This window comes from Panicum virgatum, chromosome 1K (assembly GCF_016808335.1).
Source record: "Panicum virgatum strain AP13 chromosome 1K, P.virgatum_v5, whole genome shotgun sequence".
In the NCBI taxonomy this organism is placed as follows: Eukaryota; Viridiplantae; Streptophyta; class Magnoliopsida; order Poales; family Poaceae; genus Panicum; species Panicum virgatum.
Window position 1 is genome coordinate 7,416,989 of NC_053136.1, and position 25,569 is coordinate 7,442,557.

At 47.8% G+C, this 25,569-nt stretch overlaps 2 protein-coding genes, 1 long non-coding RNA gene and 1 pseudogene across 3 annotated transcripts; 2 read left to right on the forward strand and 2 right to left on the reverse strand.

The window, feature by feature from the left end:
- Positions 1–207: 207 nt before the first annotated feature.
- On the forward strand, positions 208–10,047 carry LOC120652123 (annotated as a pseudogene).
- Positions 10,048–11,827: 1,780 nt separating this feature from the next.
- On the forward strand, positions 11,828–13,769 carry LOC120648304. Its single transcript, XR_005664898.1, has 4 exons — positions 11,828–11,851; positions 12,003–12,633; positions 12,719–12,859; positions 13,592–13,769. It is a non-coding gene; the product is annotated as an uncharacterized LOC120648304 (long non-coding RNA).
- Positions 13,770–14,813: 1,044 nt separating this feature from the next.
- LOC120648310 (formin-like protein 20) lies at positions 14,814–19,122 on the reverse strand. The gene is made up of 2 exons (XM_039925044.1): positions 18,498–19,122; positions 14,814–16,195 (listed from the first exon to the last, which is right to left on the reverse strand). Exons 1-2 carry the CDS (start codon positions 18,504–18,506, stop codon positions 15,023–15,025), a joined length of 1,182 nt encoding a protein of 393 aa, XP_039780978.1. The 5' UTR covers positions 18,507–19,122; the 3' UTR covers positions 14,814–15,022.
- Positions 19,123–19,278: 156 nt separating this feature from the next.
- On the reverse strand, positions 19,279–24,554 carry LOC120648318 (ethylene-responsive transcription factor 3-like). The gene is made up of 4 exons (XM_039925055.1): positions 23,600–24,554; positions 22,570–22,967; positions 22,404–22,478; positions 19,279–21,831 (listed from the first exon to the last, which is right to left on the reverse strand). The coding sequence occupies exon 1, from the start codon at positions 24,200–24,202 to the stop codon at positions 23,612–23,614; it is 591 nt and encodes a 196-aa protein (XP_039780989.1). The 5' UTR covers positions 24,203–24,554; the 3' UTR covers positions 19,279–21,831; positions 22,404–22,478; positions 22,570–22,967; positions 23,600–23,611.
- Between the last annotated feature and the right edge of the window lie 1,015 nt (positions 24,555–25,569).

Genomic DNA, 25,569 nt, shown 5'->3' on the forward strand with positions numbered 1-25,569 from the left:
TATTAATTAATCATGGCTTAATTAGCATCATTAGATTCGTCTCGCGATTTACAACCCATCTATGTAAAAAATTTTATAAATAGACTTCATTTAGTATTTAAATTAGTAAAATTCCGTCGCAAATTGTTTTTGCGTTTACATGTATTGGGAAGGGCCTTACCCGTTCCACTGGCGTTGTTCTTAGAATCCGCCCCTTCCTCCGAGCCCATGTCGCATGATGCTGCACGGGAGGCAGTGGGCGGCGGCAGGCTTGGGGCAGCAGGCGGTGGGCCTCTGGCGGCGTCAGGCCTAGGGGACAGGGGCGGGCGATGGCAGCCTGGTGGTGGCGTGCTTGGGGGCGCCGGTCAGCGAGCGACGGCGGCCGGCAGCCCGCAGTCCCACAGCGGCGGTGCAGACGAGAGGCGGAAGCAGAGTCACGGAGAAGGCCTGGTGGGCGGCGGCGGCATAGGGTTTGGACCAGTGAGGCGGGACTCACTCGGATGGAGGTGCCCGGGTGAGGCGCTGGGCGGCAGTGGGCCGGGCTGAGGAAAAAATATGGGTTTAAATGAAAAGTTTGTCTCCTCAAATACGGAAACAACCGCAGAAATTTTCTCGGTTAAATACGGGAACGGTGAAAATGGCAAGAAAAACACTCCAATCATTTCCGCTCCCGCAACCGCCGTTTTTTCCCAAATTTTTTCCCGTTTTCTATTTTTCTTGTGAATACAGTATACGATCGGTTCACCCGGTAGACGGTAGCGGTCGGGACGGGATTTTCTCGTTCCTGCTTTCATCCCTAATGCGTTCCCATCACACAAGAGTTGGCTGACCACAAAACGGTTGCTGAGACATCCTCACATCTGCTTTTTCAGGCATTTTTCACTGACTTATTAGGCTAGTCACAGTGGAAGTTTCATGGGCACAGTTATTTAGACTGAGAATTAGGTAACTGTGCCAGATGAGTTTCATGATGATAAAATTCTCAAATTCTATGAAATCTCATCCTTCTCTTTCCTTACTATAGCAGTAAAATTGATAATATTTAATATAAAAAATTCTCCATAAAACTAATGGCCTTAACATTTGGAAGTCGGGACAAGATGCTAAGACCTTGTTTAGATTTCAAAACACAAAATGCAAAATTTTTGTAAATCCCTTGCATGATGTACTAAATATAGTAGAAAAATAAATCGCATTACACAAATAGACTGTAAATCGCGAGACGAATCTAATGAGCCTAATTAGGATGCGATTAGACACTAAATTGCTACAGTGATGCTACAGTAAATAAGCTCTAATGATAAATTAATTAGGCTCATTAGATTCGTCTCGTAGTTTACAGACGAGATCTGTAATTAGTTTTGTGATTAGTCTACATTTAATATTTTAAATATTGAAAATTACCTTCCAAAAATATAAAAATACAAAATGCAAAGTGAACTAAACACACCCTAACATCATCAGCGTTTTTCAGGAAAGAAGCAAAAGACAAAATGGTGTCAGCGATGCAGTCTTGCTAGGTACAGTAGCCGAAGATGCAACAAAATCTCCTCGAGTGGCGTGCTCACCGGGATGGCAGCAGAATTCAGCTTCGAGCCGGCCTTGCGGGTAGCAGCAAGCCAAAGAGCGCGCGACAACTCGGCGCAACAGACACCGCGCTTGTGAGCCCAGCTCCGACCCCAGCTCTGCCGTGTTCTACAGTTCTAGCTGTTGCCACAGCTCCCTCGCCATCTCCCATCCATTAAATTGTGGCGAGAAAGCAGAGCAGCCAACACCGCTCGCTCTCGCATTCGCATCCACCGCCCTCCGCGATGGCGCCGCCCCGCCGCTCCGTTGCGGTGGCGGTGCTGCTGCTGCTGACGACGACGGCGAGCGTCGGCGCGGCGCAGGGACCCTGTTCGGGCACTCGACGGTGGACACGGGCAACAACAACCAGATCCCCACGCCGCAGCGCGCCGACTTCCCGCCCTACGGGCGCGACATGCCCGGAGGCCCCCGCGCGACGGGGCGGTTCGGCAACGGGCGGCTGCCGCCGGACCTCATCTCCGAGGCGCTGGGCCTGCCGCCGCTGGTGCCGGCCTACCTCGACCCGGCCTACGGCATCGACGACTTCGCCCGCCGCGTGTGCTTCGCGTCCGCCGGCACCGGCATCGACGACGCCACCGCCGGCGTCCTGGTAAACGATCGAGCGCCCCGCCCGCCTGTCCTGCACTGTCAATTCCTTGTGGATCCGTCGAGCGATGAGCTGAGTAGATGACGAGTAAGGTGCACTAACAGTCACACGTACACTTGGGAGGAAAGTGTGTGATTGTTCACAAACATGAAACATCCATGTACTACAGGCATGCACCTTGCTAAACCTCGTAAAGTTTACTCAGATTGGCTGTAGTCCATCACGTATGGATGGTGCTCGCCAACCCTGCAAATTCAGAGTGTGCCCTTGCCCCTGGGTCAACACATTGAATTCGTTCCCAAGTTGCGCCGCCGTTTCTGCCCCAGATGGGGATCGATCGCACATCTAGTAGGCTGCAGATGATAGGACGAACATGCATGGACCACACCACACTCCCAATTCCCAACTGCAGTGCTCGATCTACATGAACCCTGCACCGTAAGAAAACTAGGCAATTTTCGGTATATTTTAATTTCAAATATTACTAGCAATTTCATGGCATAAATGAGTGATAATGTGTGTTCATGTTATTCTCACTAATAAGCATGAACAAAAAGTTAAACCAGAATATGTTTAGAGTGTACCCCAAGGCGGGACCAGTGCCGGAGGCACCGGTTGCGTCGTTACCAGCTGGAATAGACATGCTATTCGACTGGCCTTGCCTGAAGTAGCCGAACGATGTCGATGCAGGAAGAGGTTCGCAGTGCAGTCCCACGAACGGTCACCAGGAAGCAGACGAAGCAGTCGTTCGTTCACGCCGGGAAGTAGACGAAGTAGTCGTTCAGGGAGCGAGCAGTCGCGTCAAGACGCTCCCCAAAAACCTGATTGCCCGCGTCCCGTGTAGGACCTTCAGCGAGCAGAGGTTCCGGAGGCCTGCTCTCGCTAGAGGTGTGCGCGCAGCGCTAGCGATGGGAACGCTAGAAAGAAGCAGAGGGAGAAGGGAGAGGTCTCCTAAGCAGGAGTACCTGAAGCAAGTGCTTAAGTGTGTGAGGATGAGAGGAGTAAGGGGTGGTTTATATAGGCATGGAGGTGCCTCAGGTTCAACGAACCTGGACGTCGTAAAGAGCTTTGATGAGCGGCAGTTAAGGTGTGATTCTCCAGTCATTACTGTCAATGTTTATTCTCTGTTTTAATGCTCTTAACAGCAAAACGTTCCTCTCATCACAGCACATCACGTCGCACTGCACCTGCACGTCACGTCCGGCCGCGCACGTGCACGCGCACCGCACCGCCCGTCCGGCGGGCCGCGCCTCACCTCGGCCTCGGCCCGGCTCGGCGAGGCGAGCGAGCGCGCGCGTGTGGTTCACCGACCTCCTCTTACCGGCTTCACAAGTGGTGTACACGAAGTCCACCCTTTAAATCGGTTGAGATCCTCCTCAAATCCCGGTACGGAATTAAGTAATTGATTCACTAGCATTTAATAGTGGGCTTTAAATTTTTTTATTGTATTGATTAGAATAAATGGGCGAAGCCCATAATTCCAACAATCCCCACCAAGAAATTCAAACCACACTAGAAATGCCCTCATTCCCTCATTGATATACCAGTATTTGATAGAGACTGTTAAGTTGAACTTCCATCTAGGACAAAAGCTACACTTATTCACAACTGTACAATGGACTATGTCCTTGAATTGCCAGTCTTGTGCAAACAAGTTTGACCAGAGCCCTACACTGGTACTAGACTGCAAAAGCATCCCCGCGGTTTGGAGCTTATAAGTCATACTCCAGGCACTTCATGAGTTTCTAGAGAATACCCAGTTCTCATAGATCATGACCAGTAGTCAGGCTCATATAGGTGTGTTCCTTTCAGATGTTCTGTAGGACAACATCTTTGTTTCAAGAAAACAACTCATTTGTTTAAAGAAACCACTTGGAACACATTAAGGTATAGACCAATCTGCCATACAGATTAGAAGAGAAATACACCTTATACACGGAATGAGCCCTTTTTACAAAGGTTCTCTTCCCTCAGTCAGACTTTAGTTTGTTTCACCATTCTAATTCACGGGATCTCCGATCACATAGGAAAGGTTTCCACTATAGAATGACTCATGTGGGTCTCAAGCCTAATTCCATAGATGCATTGTCTATCACATTTCGTGAAAGACCCTTTGTAAACTGATCTGCAAGATTTTTTGCCGTCTGAACATAGTCCAGGGCTATAACTCCGGAGTTTCTCAATTTTCTGACAGATTTCAACCACCTTTTCACATGTCTAGATGACTTCATGTTATCCTTTGAACTGTTCACCTTGACAATCACCGTTTGATTGTCACAGTTCATTAGAATTGCCGGTATCGGTTTTTCAACTATCGGCAAATCCATAAGGAGCTCACGAAGCCACTCATCCTCAACATTAGCGGTATCTAATGCTGTGAGTTCTGCTTTCATAGTTGACCTCGTTAAGATGGTCTGCTTGTAAGACTTCCAGGAAACAGCTCCACCACCAAGTATAAACACATATCCACTTGTGGCCTTTATCTCATCAGAATCCGAAATCCAGTTTGAATCACTATACCCTTCTAGTACCCTTGGGTACCCGGTGTAGTGAATTCCATAGTTCATTGTCCCCTTTAGATAGCGCATTACTCTTTCAAGAGTCTTCCAATGATCATCTCCCGGGTTTGAAACAAACCGGCTCAGTTTGGTTACAGCAAATGAGATGTCAGATCTTGTAGCACTAGCTAAATACATCAATGAACCAATGATCTGAGAATATCTCAGCTGATCTCGCATTATACTTTTGTTCTTCCTAAGAATTAAACTGGCATCATATCATGTTGAGACAGGTTTATAGTCGTTATAACCAAAGCGACTTAACACCTTCTCCACATAGTGAGACTGTGTAAGAATCACCCCACCAATGCTCTCTTTTACCAGCTTTATATTAAGGATAACATCAGCTTCTCACAGATCCTTCATCTCAAAACTTTGAGATAAAAAAAATCTTTGACTTCCTTAATCACATTAAGTCTAGTGCCAAAGATCAGTATGTCATCCACATACAAGCACAAAATCACTCCTTCAGACCCACCATAGCGATAGTACACACATTTGTTAGCTTCTTTCACAACAAAGCCAGCAGACGTCAAAGTTCTGTCGAATTTTTCATGCCACTGCTTAGGCGCTTGCTTGAGGCTATATAAAGATTTCAACAACTTACAAACCATTCCTTCTTGACCCTTTGATACAAACCCATCCGGCTGATCCATATAGATCTCCTCTTTTAACTCTCCATTGAGGAAAGCCGTCTTAACGTCCATCTGATGAACGAGAAGACCATAAGAGGCTGCCAGGGAAAGTAACACTCGAATTGTGGTCAATCGGGCAACTGGTGAATAGGTGTCAAAGAAATCTTCTCCTTCTTTTTGGGTATAACCCTTGGCCACAAGCCTAGCCTTGTACCTTTCAATAGTACCATCTGGCCTAAGTTTTTTCTTGAACACCCACTTGCATCGAACCGGTTTACATCCATAAGGATGTTCAACGACCTCCCAGGTTCCATTAGACATAATAGAATCAATCTCACTCCTCACTGCTTCCTTCCAATAGTCAGCATCAGGAGATGAATATGCCTCTTCAATGGTTCTGGGTGTATCATCTATGAGGTATACAATGAAATCATCACCAAAAGACTTTACAGTCCTTTGTCTCTTGCTCTTTCTCGGAGCATCATTGTTATCCTACTCGGGATTTTCCACAAGTGTATGTTCATTGTGTTCTATCGGCTCAGCAGAGCTATCATCCTCGATGAACTCTTACCTAGATGAACTTGTTTCATCTCTCATGGGAAAAATGATTTCAAAAAATATAGCATCTCTGGACTCCATTATAGTACCAACATGCATGTCAGGTACTCCAGATTTCACTATTAAAAATATATACCCAACACTGTGAATAGCATAACCTAGAAAAATACAATCCACAGTTTTAGGTCCAAACTTACGTTTCTTGGTTATTGGCACACTCATTTTTGCCAAACAACCCCATGTACGTAAGTATGAAAGTGTTGGCCTTTTCTTCTCCCATTCCTCGAATTGTGTTATCTCTTTATTCTTTGTAGGAACACGGTTTAGGACATATATGGCACTTAGAATTTTTGACAAAAGTAAACTTTGGAATTAAACTCAAATTAGCTAAGCGCATCATACAACCAAAATTAACATGACAAAGCCTCGAATGCCAAACATTTGTTTCATCAACATTAATAACATTGTATGCAACTTTATTACAAACATCTGACAAAGAAAGACGGAACAAGCCTCCGCTTTCATAACCTTTTCCAACAAAAGTACCAAACTTAGACAAGATACATTTATTGGACTCAAAGACTAATTTAAAACCATCTCTACACAGTAGAGAGCCGCTGACTAGATTCTTCTTGATGGTGGGGACATGCTGCACGTTCTTCAGCTGCACGGTCTTCCCCGAAGTAAACTTCAGATTTACCGTACCAACACCAAGAACACGCGCATGTGATCCGTTCCCCATCAGCAAGGAGGAAGTCCCGCCGTCCTGGTAAGAAGAAAACAAAGAAGCATCAGCACAAACATGAATATTAGCACCAGTGTCAACCCACCATTCGGGTGAACAAAAAATTGAAAGAACTGTAGGTAATAAATTACCGTACTCCGATGTTCCTCCAGGCTCGCTAATGACCATGTTGGCGGAGTCGTTGCCTTTGTGGTTCGGACACTTTGCAGCAAAGTGTTCCGTACTAGCGCACACATAGCAAGCTCCCTTCTTCTTTTTCTTCTTGAAGGTGGTTGTCTGCTTAGTCTTTGGTTGGTTCTGCGGTGGCTTTTTCTTGTTCTTGTGGGAGTTGTTCTTCTGAACAAGATTGGCACTAGAAGCACTAACAACTCCTTTCCCACGTATGTCCTTTGCTCTCGCCTTTTCCTCAACATCAAGAGTCCCTATGAGTCCATCTATGGCGAACTCCTGTCTCTTGTGGTTTAGAGAAGTAGCAAAGTCCCTCCAAGAAGGTGGCAGCTTAAAGATAATACCTCCGGCCACAAACATATTGGGTAACACGCATAGGGACTCTTTGCTACAATTTTTGAGATCTTTTGGTAGAGTATGTATTTCATGAGTCTGTTTCACCACAGAACGGTCTTCGACCATCCTATATTCAAGGAACTGCTCCATCATATACAACTCACTGCCGGCGTCAGACACTCCATATTGAGCCTCAAGAGCATCCCACAACGCTTTTCCAGTTGGCAGCCGGACATAGGAATCCACCAGGTTTTCACCGAGAACACTAATGACCAAGCCTCGAAAGAGGGTATCAGCCTCATCGGACGCACTCCTTTCCTCTGGAGTGAACTGTTCAGGCTTACCCTCTTTTACATGGATCACTCTCAATATTGTTAACCATAGTATAAGCCGCTCTTGCCAACATTTGTAATTTGAACCATCAAAAGGTGATGGTTTGATTGATGCAGCAAAGCTAGATACCGAAAGCCTATTAACAAGTTCAGGTTTTTGGATTGTTAGAAAACTAGGCAATTTTCAGTATATTTTAATTCCAAATATTACTAGCAATTTCATGGCATAAATGAGTGATAATGGATTTGTAATTTGAACCATCAAAAGGTGATGGTTTGATTGATGCAGCAAAGCTAGATACCGAAAGCCTATTAACAAGTTCAGGTTTTTGGATTGTTAGAAAACTAGGCAATTTTCAGTATATTTTAATTCCAAATATTACTAGCAATTTCATGGCATAAATGAGTGATAATGTGTGTGTTCATGTTATTCTCACGAGTAAGCATGAACAAAAAATTAAACCAGAATAGGTTTAGAGTGTACCCCAAGGCGGGACCAGTGCCGGAGGCACCGGTTGCGTCCGTTACCAGCTGGAATAGACATGCTATTCGACTGGCCTTGCCTGAAGTAGCCGAACGATGTCGATGCAGGAAGAGGTTCGCAGTGCAGTCCCACGAACGGTCACCAGGAAGCAGACGAAGTAGTCGTTCGTTCACACCGGGAAGTAGACGAAGTAGTCATTTAGGGAGCGAGCAGTCGTGTCAAGACGCTCCCCAAAAACCTGATTGCCCGTGTCTCGTGCAGGACCTTCAGCGAGCAGAGGTACTTGCTTAAGTGTGTGAGGATGAGAGGAAGGGGTGGTTTATATAGGCGTGGAGGTGCCTGACGTCGTAAAGAGCTTTGATGAGCAGCAGTTACTGGTGTGATTCTCCAGTCATTACTGTCAATGTTTATTCTCTGTTTTAATGCTTTTCTCATCACATCACGTCGCACCGCACCTGCATGTCACGTCCGGCCGCGCACGCTCGGCGAGGCGAGCGAGCGCGCGCGTGTGGTTCACCGACCTCCTCTTACCGGCTTCACAAGTGGTGTACATGAAGTCCACCCTTTAAGTCGGTTGAGATCCTCCTCAAATCCCGGTATGGAATTAAGCAATTGATTCCCTAGCATTTAATAATAGACTTTAATTTTTTTTATTGTATTGATTAGAATAAATGGGCTAAGCCCGTAATTCCAACATGCACTCCTCCGATAGAGACCGGCCGTACGTGCGACCGGTGAGCTGTTCTAGAATGCTTCTCTGAGCTGTTCGATCTGTTCTAGAATGCTTCTCTGAGCTGACTGGTGACCCATGCATGTTAGCTTCAAGTTTCAGCATCGGGCAACAGCCCAAACCGTATTCCGCTTGCTGATTGATGCCAGTCAAGCACGTACCCATGCATGCATGTTGCACATTGACACTCCTCACCTACTGACACTGTGCATAGATCTTAAAATTATATGAGGTGTTTGTTAAAAAAAGAATTTTTTCAATTTTTTTAAATCTGTTCATTTTATTTCAAAAAACGCGATCGCACTATCTCGTACGGCCTGACGAGAACTGAAATACTGATCGATGAAGCACACTAATGCCCGGTGCGTGTGCGCTGACGAACGCCGTCTCGCTAGTCAGTCAGTGATCCCGCTGTGGAAGGAGGTGGAGTACTACGAGGAGTACCAGCGGCGCCTCCGCGTCCGGCTGGGGCCCCGGCGCGCCGCCGCCGTCGTCCGCGGCGCGCTCCACGTCGTCAGCATCGGCACCAACGACTTCCTCGAGAACTACTTCCTGCTGGCCACGGGCCGGTTCGCGCAGTTCACGGTGCCCGAGTTCGAGGACTTCCTCGTCGCCGGCGCGCGCGCGTTCCTGGCGCGGATCCACCGCCTCGGCGCGCGGCGGGTCACCTTCGCGGGGCTCGCCGCCGTCGGCTGCCTGCCGCTCGAGCGCACCGCCAACGCGCTCCGCGGCCGGCGGCTGCGTCGAGGAGTACAACGAGGTGGCCCGGAGCTACAACGCCAAGGCGCGCGCCATGGTGCGCGGGCTCCTGGCCGAGTTCCCCGACCTCAAGCTCGCCTTCGTCGTCTCCGTCTACGAGAGCTTCCTCAACCTCATCGCCGACCCGGCCAAGTACGGTGAGCGCCGACGACCATATTCCAATCAATTAAGATCTTCGTCGGAGCCTATCCAATAATCCTTGGCGGAGGCAGGGCTGGAGAACGTGGAGGAGGGGTGCAGCGCGACGGGCAAGTTCGAGATGGGGTTCACGTGCAACGACGACGCGCCGCTCACGTGCGACGACGCCGACAAGTTCCTCTTCTGGGACGCGTTCCACCCAACGGAGAAGGTGAACCGGCTCATGGCCAATCACACGCTAGAGGTATGCTACCAGGAGGGCGTCCTGTGACCATGTCGATCCGGACACGTAGCAATTAATTAACGGGCCCATTGATCCGATTCCGATCCACAGACGAAAATTAAAGAGCTTTGTAATCACCAAGGATTATATTTGTAATCACAGTGATAGATGAAGGTATATATTAAAGGCAAAATATCAACATTCTCTTATGGTAAAGACTTTACTACAACCGGCCGTACGGTTGTGCAATTGTATGGCCTCTTCCATCCACCATCCGTGTTTCATCCAACGGCACGAACACCACATGCACGCCTCGCTCACGCGCGCGCAGATGACAGGGTGGCCCCACGTTAGAGCGGTGGACAATTTTATTCAGAACATCCGAAACCGGCGCCTGTTCATTTCGTTCCCCTCCTCTCTCTCTTCGTTCCCGTCGACCTCTGGCGATCCCACAGCCAACCCCCATGGCGCCCAGCTGAATCCGGCCATCACACCCTGACGAGGTGAATGCTTCTCAACGCCCTAGCCCCAAAACTCTACCTGGCTGTCCCCCCTGCGATTTCCTCTGATGTGCTCTATTTTCGGTTCTTCTTTTTTCATCGATTCACTGACCAACTGCGAGGAGGTTGGGGATCCCCTCTCTTTTGAATCACAGATCAGATCTAGTTGAGCATCCTATCCCACGTGCACATCTACCCCCCCCCCCCTCTGTTTTTCTGATGTGCTCTAGTTTTTTTGTCGATTTTTTCATCAGTGCGGGTCGGGAGGCTGGATCTCCGTGTGGTGGCTTACACGCATTTGTTTGGGAAGTGCAGATCCAGGCCATGGTAAGCCATCTCTCCACGCACCCCTCCCTCCTCGTCCTGCAGGGGATCCCCTTTTCTGTGTGCTCCAATCTAGGGATTCGATTTTGGGGTGTTTTTCAAGTGGCGTTTGATTTTGGAGATGGGTGTGGAGTAGGATTTTTCTCGCATGCTCATCACCATTTTCATGTCCTTTTCATGTTTCGCAGTGTCCAGAACTGCACGCCGCTGGGGATCTTGGGTAACGCCAGGGTGCTGGGAAATTGCAGGTGAGCTGCTCTCTCCCGTACACACCCCCTAATCATCTTCATATATGTGATGCGTGTCCTGCTAGCAGACAGATCTGTGCACGTGCTTTATGCCCGTAAACACATTTTATGTAGCTGTAGTTTTTGGATGAGTTAGTTGTTTAGCTGCTTAGTTTTTGGAGATGTAGTTTAGCTGTTTTTACACCTCTACTCAACAACTCTTTTTTGTCAACTGCATAGTAAGCAATTTTTTTTCAGTTAACCAGGCATTAAGATGATCCTAGATAGGCAATAATACTTTACTTATCAAGCAAAGTACCATCTCAATTTAGGGTCTCAACTTAGGCTTTCGAGCATATGCTGTGCATTTCAAATGTGCTGGGCATTTTTTGGATTCAGTTGAGTGGGTGGGGGGATGTTCGATGGAAGCCAATATCGGGGGGGCATATGCGGGCCGGAAGCACATGCTCTGATTAGCAATGCTTTTTTTGGAACATTTTTCCACAATGCATTTTAAGCAACTTTTTTCAGTTCACTGGGCATTAATATGATGCTAGATAGGCAATAATACTCTACTAATCAGGCAAAGTACCATTTCAAATTAGGGTCTCAAATTTAGGCTGTCGAGCCTATGCTGTGCACTCCATATGTGCTGCGTATTTTTTTCGGATTCAGTTCGGGGATGGGTGATGTTGGCTGGAAGCACATATTAGGGGGGCATATGCGGGCTGGAAAGCATGTGCTCTAATTAGTAGTGTTTTTGAAATATTTTTCACACTGCATACTGAGTAATTTTATTTAGTTAACCAGGCATTAATATGATCCTAGATAGGCAGTAATAGTCTACTAATCAGGCATCTCAAACATCTTAATTTTTTCCTCAATTTTTTCTGAAGCAGCTCTTTTTCATGCATATTTGTCACAATGCCGAGAGGACTGAAGTAGAAACAGTGCCCCCCCCCCCCCCTCTTCTCATACGGCGGTATGGCCCCAACCACCAAACTATGTGATTTTTTTCTTATCTTTTTTGGCAACTCGTCCTAGTATCATGTCTTAACTGTAAACAATACCTATCAGTTCTTCCTTAAATACTGATAGCACGCCCTGCTTTTTTTTTGTTGCTAACAACCCAGGCACAGGGCTTCGCCTGCTAGGCTTGTCAAGCTGTACAAAACCATGTCTTCTAATCAGATGAGATGAAGATGATATGTGGTGTGGAATTCGGCGGGCTGCTGAAGATCTCTTGTGAAACAATGCAGCGGATCTCGCTAACTGGCTTTTCTTTGACTGTTTTGATGCTGAGTCCTCAGAGCTTGTGCTTCATGGAAGGGGTAGGATCTCTGTTACAGCAGAAGCTGTCGCTGACATACTGGGCTTACCAAACAAGGGCGGCGAAGTGAAATACGAGCTTGATTTGGGAGCTGTTAACTTTATACTCTGTACAAAATTGTCCATGGCACATCACCCAAAATTGAAGCAATTATGGAAAGGGTGTGAAGGAAAATAACATTGAAATGAGGATTTCCTGAGATCATGGCTGATGATTGTTGTATCCACATTCTTGTGGCCTTCATGCTCCAACTAGTTTGTGCATCAGTCCAAGGTGTTACGAGGAATAGTTGATCTTTAAATGGTCAAGGAGTTGAAATCTTTCAATGGTCAAGGAGTTGAATTGGTGCAAGTTTGTTGTGGAGCAGCTCCAGGATGCCGCTAAAAAGATGGACAAGAAAAACTCAGTGCGGGGGTTGCCTTTTCCTACTTGAGGTAAGTTGTTTTTGGCTCTTGCTCCACCAAAGATCTTCCCATTTTCAGAACTTTATCATTTTCTTTTTCTTTTTCTTTTTCACAGATCCTTTACGCAGATTCACCAGCGGTTGATAATGTAGAAATCAGTGTCACTAAGGCTCAAGTCGCTGCATGGACGAGGAAGCTATTGGACGAGGTGATTAAGCTGGACAGAAACCATGATGGCTCATTCGGCAAACTTAAGGTGATAATTTTGTCTCGGCAACACACATGATACTTTTTCTCTTACTCTATTCGCCCTCCCCACTCTCTACAAAGCACTGCAATCTCACACCCCTCTCTAATTGGTTATTTTCTTGTCAGCTCAAAAAATCAAGATATTCAGTTATCCAGAATTCACTTTTCAAGATGGATGATTTATTCAAATTTGTAACCTCAAAGGCTCGGCAATAGATGCCATTACAGCTTTGCTATCGCCGCACATTTTTTATGACACTAGCAACACTGTTTCAGCATTAGTCAAGAATATATATTGTACGTGGGCAATTTAACTTTATCAAACAGGCAACAATATATATAGTATGTAGGAAATATTATTTTATCAGATAGGAAATAATATATAGTACGTAGGCAATATTACTTTATCACATAGGAAACAATATATATAGTACGTAGGCAATATTACTTTATCAGATAGGCAACAATATATATAGTACGTAGGCAATATTATTTTATCAGATAGGTAAAAATATATATTACATAAAGCATTTTCACCTACATTTTTTAAGGAAATTTTTTCAGGCAATTCTATTTTTTACTACAAGCACATCAGTTTTTCACAGTTAGTCAATTCTGTACTTTCAGTAGGAAGCACAAGGCAATTCTCATTTAAATCCATTTTGTACTTTACATACAAACTATGCATGTTTTTGGTTCATTCAGAATAGAAAAGCTAACCAAGTTTTCAAATCTGCAGATCTACTGGCAACATACTAACAGCATTAGTGATGGTGTGGACGACAGGGAAGCAACCAAGGGGGATATCCAGCACTTCTGTCCAGAAATTTACACACACATGTTACTTTTTCAAATCTCTATGTATAGCAATTTGTTGGGGTAAAACAAATAAGGTCTGTGTGGTTTTTGCCTCTGGAGGATGTATTTTTCCCTGTGGATCTATTATGTTGCTAGTACCATAAAACAAAACTGCAGATGATGGATACATAGTAGTAAAAAGAGTCATCTTGATATGCTCACCTGATCCACTTCTTTTTCCTCCATGTTTCTTGCTGCTGGTCTGCTTTTTCTTTTTTCTCTAGATTTCCTCTGTTGCTGTGCGTTGCTGGAGGAAACCCTGTGTGGTAAGTTAGCTTGGGTAGCGAGAAAGACGAGAGGGCGGAGGGGGTATCGTGGGGCAGTTGCCTTTTTGTTTGGCGCGCATCTTGCGCAAATTGGCGCCAAAAGACTCGTTGCCGACCCCGGGAATCGGAAAAGAAACTGCCAATATACTAAACTTTCCAAAAATAGAAAGGCCGTAGGGCTAGGTGATATTATGGCCGGCCATAGGTTAGGCGAGTCCCTTATATCGCCTGGAAAAAGTTTTTTTTATGAGTACTGTCAATTATCGCTACATATATCTTCCTTTTATGCTCCCACCCAGAATGTAATGGGTTACTCCTACAGCACGTCCTTGTATAATGCTCAAGGCTCTAGGCTGAGTTGCAGGAGCAACTTTTAATTTGTTATGTGCCCAAACGATAGACTCAATGAGTTCTTGCCAATAACCACGGTCGCTGAATAAAAACATTAAACTGAAAGCCCTAACAAAATGAGCGCCTAAGAAAAAAAAAGACCATATGCAGATAATGAAGAACCATAAGACTAAATTACTTGGAATGCCTGGTCCAACGTACACGTTAGCCAACACTCCATACAAAACTTGAACGAGCTAGATGAAGTAGGAAATGCAAGTATGAAATAGGGCCCCACTGATTTTAACAAAGTGATGATGATGGACTCAATGGGCCAATTTGTGAGGTTTAATGGGCCTCATTGAACTTCCAGGCGCAGACCTGTTCAAGTCATCACCCATTTTTCATTTATATTTCTTTACGAAGAAAATGCACCACTGTCTCTACGCGACTGTGCCTCGACTGTGCAACGAAATTCAAGTCAAAGAATGGGTATACGCAATGACGTAAATAATACGTGTACTCCAACATGATCTTTCATGCACTTTGACTAATAATGTGCTGGGAGTTTATACATACCAGTATACAGAGGTAATGACCAAAGAACAAACAAATTTTCAAGTAGCTCTAGAACAGTACAGTAGTCTGCGTGGAAGAAAACGTGTACAGTTGATGGTTTGGTGGTAATTTACCGAGCTGCGGCCTCACTGGATCACTCACTCACACTCCCTGACCCTTGGGAACAGGCACCTGTACATCCTGGACATGAAGGACCTCTTGGGCTTCCTCTTCGCGTGCCGCCGCGCCCCCGCCGCCGCCGCGGTGTGGTCGGGAGCCAGCGCCTGCAGCTGCGGTCGCGGCGCCGGCGGAGCGGGGGCCGTCCTGGCCTCCTCCCGGTGCCGCTTCACCTTCTCGAACTGCACCGTGAACCCCTGCGCCGCCATCGCCGCGTTCTGCTCGTCCCACACGCCGAACCGGGGCACCGCCGACGGCTTGGGCCGCCGCGGGGGCGGGGGCTGGTGCTGCCGCGGCGGCGACGGCGTGGGCGACGCCGCCCTCGGCGCGCCGTGCTGCTGCTGCTGCTGCTGCTGGTGGTACTGGGCGGCGTGGGCGGCGCCGTGACCGCCGGATTGCGGCTGCGCCGGGTAGCTGTTGCTGTTGCTGCTGTACCGGGGCTGGTACGGCCTGGGCGGCGAGAACTTGCTGCCGCGGCTGCTGGCCTCGGACGCCGCGTTGCTGCCGTTGCTCCCGGTCCGCCGGTGGTGATACCCGTGGCCGCCGGAGTGCTGGTGCTGCTGCTGCTGCGGCGGCGGCGGCGGCGGGCGGTGGTGGTGCGGCGGCGGCGCGTGCCCGTGGGAGCTCGGCGGCCGGGACGGCACGTTCCTGCTGCTGAGATTGTCGTAGTGCTCGTAGGAGTCGTAGTAGTCGTAGCCGGCCGGCGCGTGGCCGTGCGAGCTCGGCGGCCGGGAGGGCACGTTCCGGCTGCTGCGGCTCTCGTAGTGCTCGTACGGGTCCAAGTCGTACCCTCCGCCGCTGGGAGCCTTTGGAGCGGGCGCCGGCGCGTGGCCATGGCCGTGCGCGCTCGGCGGGCGCGACGGCACCTTCCTGCTGTCGTAATGGTCGTCGTAGGGGTCGAAGACGTAGCCGCCGCCGGCCGCGGGCGCCTTTGGGGCGGGCGCCGACGCGTGGCCGTGCGAGCTCGGCGGGCGCGACGGCACCTTCCTGCTGAGGTTCTCGTAGTGCTCGTACGGGTCGAAGTCGTCGCTGGCGGCGGCGGCGGGCGGCTTGGGTGGCGCGGGCTTGTTGTCGCGCACCTTCTCGAAGAAGACGGTGTAGCCGATGTTCTCGGCGTCCCAGGATCCGAACTTGGGCACGACGGCGTGCCCGGCCTGCAAATCATCAAGCGCGGAATGATTGTTTTCCCTTTTGAAAACTACTAGCACGAATGAATGAATCTCGATGAGCAAATCGGTCGGTAAAATGCCAAAACACTAGTGGATACGGTTAAAAAAAAGGGGCAAGCTACAGAAGAAGGGCCATGCGTGGGGTGGTGTTTGTATTCAAGTGTTAAACTTTAGCACTAATCCATCAAAACAGGAGTGCTTAATAAGGTGGGGCAAAACTTTAGCTTAAGAATATAAGTGCTGAATATGAGTGCTAATAGAGGCAAATTTAATCCGTCTAAAAAGTCTTTAGGGTAATCCCACTGCAAATCTCATAGAGATTTTATGCGCATTAAATATAGTGACATGTCAGCATTTGTGATGGAAATTATGAAGAAAGAAAAGAAAGGAGTTTCATTAGAATGAAACTAGTGTTGGCGCGCTATACGCGCCTCTATCAAAAAGTTGATCTAAAGTAATAATGAAAAAATATTATCTCTTACTATGTTCAAAGCAACATCGTATCTATGTATTGAATAGAATCTAAAAGTTAGAGTTTGAGATTGCGTCAATTCCAAGCATCTTAGTATTTTTTAGTAGGTACAGTTGATGGATTGGTTTATATTGATTATTAGTTTTGGTAGAAAAAAGATAAGATTAGCAATGAATGAATGATTCGATTATATTTTGCGAGTTTACGAAGTGAAAGTAAAATCCAAAAAGTAGTAGGGCTACCACATGTGAACGTAGTATACAAAGTTGTATTATTATTTTTTGTATATAGAAAATAATGAAATATATTTTATGCGTGGGTCCCAACTAAATAGTATGTAGGTCCCAAATAAATAGTACACAGGTTCCACGTGGGCCCCACTTGAACAGTACACACGGGTCCCACATGGGTCCCACCCGAACAGTACATGGGGCCATGTGAGTCCCACCTGAGCAGTACATGGGCCCACATAGGCCCCCCTGAACAGTACATGGGCCCCACATAGGTCCCCCTGAACAGTACATGAGTCCCACTGAACAGTATTGGGTCCCACATGAACAGTATATGGGACCCACGTGGGGCCAGAACGCACGGGAGCTCCCCAAATCTTGGCCCGTTAGTATAGTATATTAATTAATTGTGTATACACTATTTCTAAGATTATAAAACTTGATGAAATTGCGTATACACTGTTTTCTAGTTGGAGCACAAGAAAAAGTCAGGGCGTGCGAGAACGAAATTGTGTAGTACACTAGTACGACGCAAACAACTGCGAACAGAATTGCCTTTGACACCAAGACAGAGCACATGACAGCCCAACGCCCTGCATGATTACAACATAGCAGTACGAAGCAAGCCTGCCCGCACCCAGGCCAGCTAATCAACACCGACTGAATGATGCATGCACGCCCGTCTGAGCTCCGGCGTCGGCAGCTAATCTCGCTTTGCTGGGACGTGAAGGCCGGGAGAGAGAGGCTGGACCGGACCTGCCCGGACGCGCCGGCGCGTTCCCTCTCCCCGCTCGATCGCGGATCGCCGATCGCCGATCGCCTCGACGCCCGCCTACTCTTCCGAGCGAGTCCAACTCCCCTGCTGGGGCACATGGGCGGCCGGCGGGTCGTCCGAGCACGGGTCGCGCCATGTGCACGCGGGCGCACGGCGCGGAAAGAAGATATCGAGTCGTCAGCGCCCATGTTCAGATACTAACAGATAATGGTGTTCTCACCCAGATCCGTGAACCTTACCCCTGCGAGCCTCAGCAAGCGAGCAGCGACCCTGATCCCCAGACCGGCCGCCACCAAACTACCGGCTCTCCGCTGCCTAATTCTGGATTTTAGGAGTATATTATACTTCTCTCTCTCTCTCAAAAAAAAGGAACTTGAAATGTGAGTTGGACTTGCTATAATGGCAAGCACCGTCGCGGGTTGGGGAAAGGTGGCGCTCACCAACATGGGCACGCACATGGGCTAAGGCAGGGGTGCTCCCGTGCCGCAAGGGTTCGTGCACGACGATCCCAATGCCATCGTCCACGCACAATCTGTCTAGTTTAACCACACCACAAAATCGACAGCAGAATGGTGGGGGGCGGCAGCCATGCATGCGGCGCCGCTGCAGGCTGAACCGATAATCAGGCAGTGTAGTAATTGTGTAAATGGAACGTCGCGCGAGCGCACCATGACGATGATGGATGCGGGGCGTGCCGGCGGCGCGGCGCGGCATCATCATTATTTCGGATGCGAGGGCAAGCAAAGCCGCAATCGAAGAGCGCCGATCAGATGCAAGCGCCAAAGCTCAGACAAATGCAGCATGACTTACAGCGGCCATTTCGTCGTCGGTGTGGCGCCTGGAGAAGGATTTGGTCGGCCGGAGAGCGTGAGCGGCGAGGACGACGGATCGCGGCCGGGCCCTGCTGCTGCTTGTTCTTCCTCCCCCCTCCCCGTCCTCGTCCTCGTCCTCCGCCTCCCTGCCCCCTCTCCCTTCCCCCTCTCGCAAGAGGGAAGAGAGAGACCGCGGCGGCGGGACGGAGGGGGCGACGGAGCGACGGAGCGGAGGGCAGAGGACGGTGTCCGGGGGCAGGGCAGGGGTCGCGGCCGGCCGGGGGGCCGTCTTTATGCCCGGGCTCGGCTCGGCGCCCACCCTAATTAAAGGAGGGCTGGGTCTCCGAGCTCCGCGACGGCCGGCCTCGCCCAGCTGTGCAGCGGCGGCAGCGCTGTGCCTTTCCGCGTGTGTATGTACAGCTGGTCAGGGACGCTGCGTGGGCGCGCGCGACGACGACGCGGAGGAGGAAGGGTAGAGACAGCCCAGCTCAGGCCTCAGCTCAACCTCCTCCTCCCTCGCCCGCCAGCCAACCTACCGTCTACCGAGGGGAGGGGAGGACACGGTGGTGGTTGGCCGCCGCTGCCCGCCTCGTCGTATCCTCCCGCTTTCGCTTGTCCGTGGCAGGCTGGCGTCGCCCTCCGCCTTTGACCTGCGCTGGGAGCCTGGGATCGTTGCTGCATCGAGGGCCAAGCTTTGCTTAACACATACTCCTACGCAAATTAAACAGTTTTAGAATTTGGCGGCACAGGGGAGGGGGATCTCAAGTTCTCAACTGGTCTGAGCTAGCAATCTCGAATCCTTTTCACTTCGAGTATCATGCCTCGAGTAGAGCACATGCCAAACACACACCAAACACAATCAAATCAAGAACAAACACTACCAGTACCAATTGTATTGTACCACTGGAGTGTACAGTGAGCAACCACCACGACCCCGTTCAGTTTCTGGCACCCGCAAATAGCTCCAGCGCGGTGTACAGACAGGCGCCTAATACCAGCTGGCTCACGTTCCATCGGCACAGCTGACAGCCGATGCACCAATCTCACCACGGCCACCAGGCGAAACCGTCCAGAGGTTAAGCGACCGGGCTACCCAGCGGTTTCTTGACGAGGATGTAGCATGATCTGTTCCACCAAATCATACCCTCTGTTCCACCGCAGACGTCCGGCTGCGTCCAGCCGAGAGGCGTCAACCGGCGCCATCCTTGTCAGCTCCACAGCACACAGAACCGGGGGGTGCGGCCACCGGCGCGGACCAAGGCACATGGGGGGAGAGACGCTTGCTTGCCCCTGCGTGTTGATCGGCAGACACCGGGCCGCAGGATCTGGAGCAGCTGAAACAAAGGAGCAGAGAAAGATAGTTTAGTGGTCTAGTCGGGAACCTAATCACCAGATCATCAATGATTAAGGGCAGCAACGGCGGAGCAGATGCTGGAGTTAAATGAAGCAGATACTGATGAGTTTAATTATAAGCAAGTGTCCACATAATCATGGGGAAAAGGTGGCGGTGGAGCGGGCAAAATTTCTGGCATCTTTGGCAGCTAGTTTGGCACCATACACGGTAGCTTTAGTCTGCTATCAACATCATCCATGGACGATGACCATCGATTTTCTAAATTTGTCTCCACAGATGCATACAGACACTGGACATGAAAAACAAAGGGAAAATTGAAACAGATCTCACCGTGACAGAAACATGGAAGGCACGACATGAAATGGTCATCAGGATGACCATTGATGCTCTGGAAATTTACGCTACAGGAAACTATGCTAGGATTATAGACGGTGCCGCCAGTTCTGATTTGCTCAAACATAACCCCACAGTACCTGATAAACAAGTGGGTGATCAAGTGGTTGGGTCTAGTGGACCAACTGCCATCAATTATGCAAATCAAATGAATGCTCCAACAGGTTTTAAATAGGGGAAGGACCAAACTAGATGTCAGAGCGTCTACGCGACAAGAACTCCTGAGCCATCAACAAAAATCAGCTGATGAGGTGCTAAACAAAAGGCACAGATGAAACAAATAAAATGCTAACAATCTATTGTCAGAAATCATTATGATGCAGTTAAACAGGAGAAGTTTGGAGTAATACATAAAAAACTCAGCTAAGACCACACATGCAAAATCAGGTTTCATGACCATCTTGATCAACAATTCACTCACAAGTCACCAAGAAACGACAATCTGGATCAACTGTAGGAGCAAAACCCCAAATACATCATAAGTAAGTGGGAGGTACCATTATATAATGGATTGTAAGAAATGATTACTCTAAGCAAGAAAAGGAACAAAATTATTAGTCACCATAAAGGAATTACATATTTATTTGGAAATATTACATGAAAAGTGTACAAACATTACCAAAGTAATGAATTCTTAAAGCAAATGTACAAGCGGCCTTACCTTTTCATTAAATAATTATGTTACAAAAATTCTTCACCCCATAAGTGGTAATGTGGTATTGTGTGCATCGTCTCACCTATACTCATTTCACATAAGGACCCTTCAACTCCACCAGATTAGCTAATATTGAAGTTCCTCAAAAGAACAGAGTTAATTTTTAGTACATCTACTTGACTAAGAAGGCATGAACGAGTAAGAGAAATAGTTCCATGAAGAGATGCTGCATCTTAGACAGCCGATTGTCCCAACAAACCTGAATCTAAGTGTAAACATAGTTTTAAACAACACCCTGCTCCCTTGTCCTTCAATCTAACCAGACAGCCATTGTAATATTATCATATATGCTCCTCATATTCCACTTCATTGAATATGCTTCGCTCATCCCAGAGTCTACAGCCATCACCAAGTTGTATTCATGTGTTGACAACTAAGAATATATAGCCTTAGCATAATTCTTAGCAGTTAGAAAGAAAGCACCTGATGGGCTGTCAGGGTTGCTCAGTGTAATTAGAAGATATTTCTATGTAAGTTATAGTGCAGTCTAGATCATTCAAGGTACCCACAACAAACTGGCCAGATGTATCTTAATTGATGTTGCACTTCGATTTCCTGTTGTCAACTTTCAAATCATTCCCAGATTCAATGGATCTGCACTACATCATTGGCAGCACTTCTCCAGTAATTCACAAAGCCGTTCCATCAAGCATCCACCTTTGTCAAAAGGTAGGTTTACTGTAAACCGACAGTATTTGTTGGCTTGTTGCTTGCTACAGCAAAACATTAAGAAAGAAAGAATTCAAAGAAAAGAAGCTTCGTACATGAATATACAATGTTGCATTGATCTATCTCACTGACATGATTTCCAAAGTGCTTATTCTTGACATTGGTCATCAATTGAGGTACTAAAGGAGCAGCTGGAAAGGTCTACAAAGAAATGTGTGATGATATTAGCATAGTGTTTTTCATGACAAATCTACTTATCTCAGTTTCATACAGCCAATGTTTATATTAATAAAGATAGTTGGTCAAAGTAAAATAATTTCATTGCATGCGTTCCAGTCGATTACACTTAATTCTTAAATGCATCATGCTAAGGTCAGCTGGAGTGTGGAGTCAGGAATATGACAGTTTTGCCTACATATTTAGACATATTACCATAGTAATAGCCAAACCATGCCTTCTAGGGGACACCTAAACAAAACACTGATAGGGCTAATAACAAAAGGAAGAGTGTCTTTTTGCATTTTCCAGTATAAGTATTGACATCTGTTGAAAATAATATACTGCCTAATGAATTTTAAAATGGTGTATCAATCAAGATGTAAGCCATAATTTACATTACAAAATCAAAGTTTATTCAGAACAGCAAAGCATAAAGAGTGCTTGCAAAGAGCAAATTATTCTTTGCACTGTCACTCCAAGCAAATATATTATTGCATGAAAAAGTAACAAACACAATACTGATCTATTATGCTCACAATATTTCTTTCCACTACCTTATTGCCATATGGTAAGAGATGAAACAGGATCATAGTTGCAGCGTCATACTCCCATGTAAAAATGACAGAAGCCTGAAACATAAGAAATTTTATTAAATTTGTCAGTACTCCTAAATAACAAACAGAATATACTGACAACAAGAGAACAGTATATTCAAAATACCTTTCACTTTTTATGCTATGCCACCCGCATGATACTATTGACATCGCTTTGACAGTTGTAGTTGATCATGCAAGCAACTTAGCATCTTGGTTAATGCTTTATATGAATGTGTCTGATGTTCCATAGGGCAGTAAAGCTACTGCAACACCACCACGTAGAATCTTCTACTTTCAGCATGCCTTTATGTTTTCAGCTAATGGTTGGTGTGTCATATTCCAGAATTATGAATGCAAATGCCAAATGGTTTTGGATCCAGTTTCCAACAGCCCACTATCCATAGCTGATATTGCCTCTTCATTAGTATAATATAAATCAAAGTGTGCAGGTAAATTACTTTCAGTGACAGAAATTGCGGCATCATCCTGAACAGAAAAACACCTTTCTTCTATTATGGGAAACTACAACAATGCAAAAAAAAAGTAATGAGAACTGAAATAATGGATCGCTGTAAATGACAAGTTAATTGCAAAAGCACCAGGCATTTATGATCGTGGAGTAAACTAATGGTTTTCAGGGAAAACAAAGTGAATTAGTTCATGCTACTTGAAAATGCTGAAAGTTAGAAGTCAAAATGCAGATCATGTCCATCCGTTCACAACTATGATACCAAGATTGGTAGCATTTAACAAACCTTTTACTACAAGCCTTTTGGCCGTGATTTTTGAACTCCCTCAATTCCAAACAGATGATACTTAAAGATACAGCCGTGTACGCAACAAAGAAAAAGGCAAATGTAGCTAAAGATGAAAATAAGTTACTTTAGCTGTCTCTTTCCTCACAAGAGGAAGGAAGTAAAATGTTGCTATATTACAGCACAACTGCAGCGAGCTGCCGCGAGATTTGGCGACAATCCTCAATCACCAGCAACAAGCATGCAGATACGCAGATCAGGGCATAGTAATCATCATCAGATCAAGTAAACAACAACAATAGCAACGAACGTTGTGGAGAGAGTTCGTGTTGGCTACAAGAGAAGGGAAGAACCAAATATTTTTCTCCTTTTCCTCTTTCTCTATAAGCAGCGGCTCACTTGAACTCGACGTCACAGCCGCAGCGCCGTGAGCCTGAGCTCGTCCTCCTCGCCGCCGTACCACCCGACGCCGGCTCCGCAGCCGGCGCCAGCGGGCAGGTTGAGGTCGAACGGGAGCGGGAGCCGGCAGGACGGCGAGGCGGCCGCGTCCGTGCAGTCGTCGTCCACGACCGAGGCCGAGGAGCCGCAGTCGCTGCGGCAGTCGCCGTCGGGGATCGGCGGCGGCGGGGACCGCGGCGGGAGCACGGGCCGCGGGCGCGCGCCGCCGAAGGACTCTACGGTGGAGCTGAGGCTGCTGCAGGCCGGCATGGCGACGGGCGGCGTCGAGACACCCGGGGTGGTGTACGGCGTGTAAGTGGCGGCGGCGGCGGAGGCGGGGAGCGGGAAGTTGGTCTTGGCCCTGGGCCCGCGCAGCATCCGCGCGGCGGCGTCGTAGGCGCGGGCGGCGTCCTCGGCGGAGTCGAAGGTGCCGAGCCAGACGCGCGCCTTCTTTGCCGGGTCGCGGATCTCCGCGGCGTACCGGCCCCAGGGCCGCTTACGCACCCCGCGGAACCGCGACTCCACGTCCCAGTCCGCCGCCGCCGCCCCGCCGCCGCGCCGCATGCCGCCGGATGCGCCGGTTCACGGCTCCAGGCCCGCGAGGGTAGAATCGGGGTCGGAATTGGAGCTGGGGATTTGGGAATCGTGGGGAGGAGGGAGGGAGGAAGGTGGGGAGGAGTTAATTGGAAGGCTTTGCTTGTTTGCGCTGCCACCGCCCACGACGCCCGCCCACCCCACCTCCACCCGCTCGCCTCCCACCACCACCACCATCCTCCCTGCCCGCCTTGCCTTTCCCCCCCTCTTTTCTTCTTCTTTTCCTTTCATTTTCTTTCCCGCTTGACCCTTCTTCTTCTCCTTCCTGCCTCTGTAGACATCGATTTTTTACGATTTTAGGAGTAATTTGCTTTTTAGCTTTGCTTTGTTTTCTTTTAATGATGCCTTGATGCTTTCTTTGGCCGGTCGGTCGACGCCGCCGGTTTTCATCTGTTCCCACACAGACACAGCAAAGGAGAATACGGGTACGGTGGGCCGAACATCGATATGTTCCTTACCATTGATCTTGCTTGAAGATGTCCTGATTTTTTTTTGCAAAAAAAAAACGAAATTTACCACCGAATTATATCGGTACACATTAATACCAGCGAAAGATATCTTCGTTTAAATTTCACCATTCTATCCAATTCAGACGTTAACTGTGGAATTTGTGACATCTTTTTTTCGACCAAAGGCATTAAGCACAGCTTTATTGAAAGCCCAGCGAGCATAATACATCGGTCGACACTAGGACGAAGCCAGGACGCGTTTCAAAGAATCACACTAGACCCAGTTTTAAGCATGTTAAGCAGCAGACGCAAACTACTACCCACAAACTAAATACCTCTACACCAGCCAGCCACACGGCCAAAAGTTAGGGAACGGATTAATAAGAACGGTAAACACACACGGACACTTAGAAGCCAAGGTTTAGGTGGCCGAGGCGCAGCCCCCGTCGATCTCCGCAAGAACCGTCTCCACTTGCCTTTGCTTCTTCTCTCCGAGCAGTTTCTTCCAATGCGCGAGGAAGGCCGACGTCTTGTGGATGATCACCGTAGGCGAAGCTAACACCTTGTCTTAAAAAACCAGACCATTCCCAGATCGCCCACATCGCACCTGCAAGGATAAATAGAAGAATAGGTTGAAATCTATTTTTTCTACTCGGTGGTTTCAATCACTCCGCACATTTTGCATTCTATTGGGCCTCCCCACTTTCTTTTCCTTAACTGGAAAGCTGATTGGATTCTATCGTGGAAGATCATCCAAAGAAATATTTGAATCTTCAGTGGAACTTTACATTTCCATATTTCTATCATCATGGGATCTCTAACTCCACCAAAGGTCATCATCCTGTATAGTGATTTTGTTGTATATCTCTTCTTACTTTCTAGTAGCCA

What these genes read in the sequence shown, in the direction of transcription:
- LOC120648318 (XM_039925055.1), bottom strand. Translation starts at nt 24,202, where the DNA reads ATGCGGCGCGGCGGCGGGGCGGCGGCGGCGGACTGGGACGTGGAGTCG.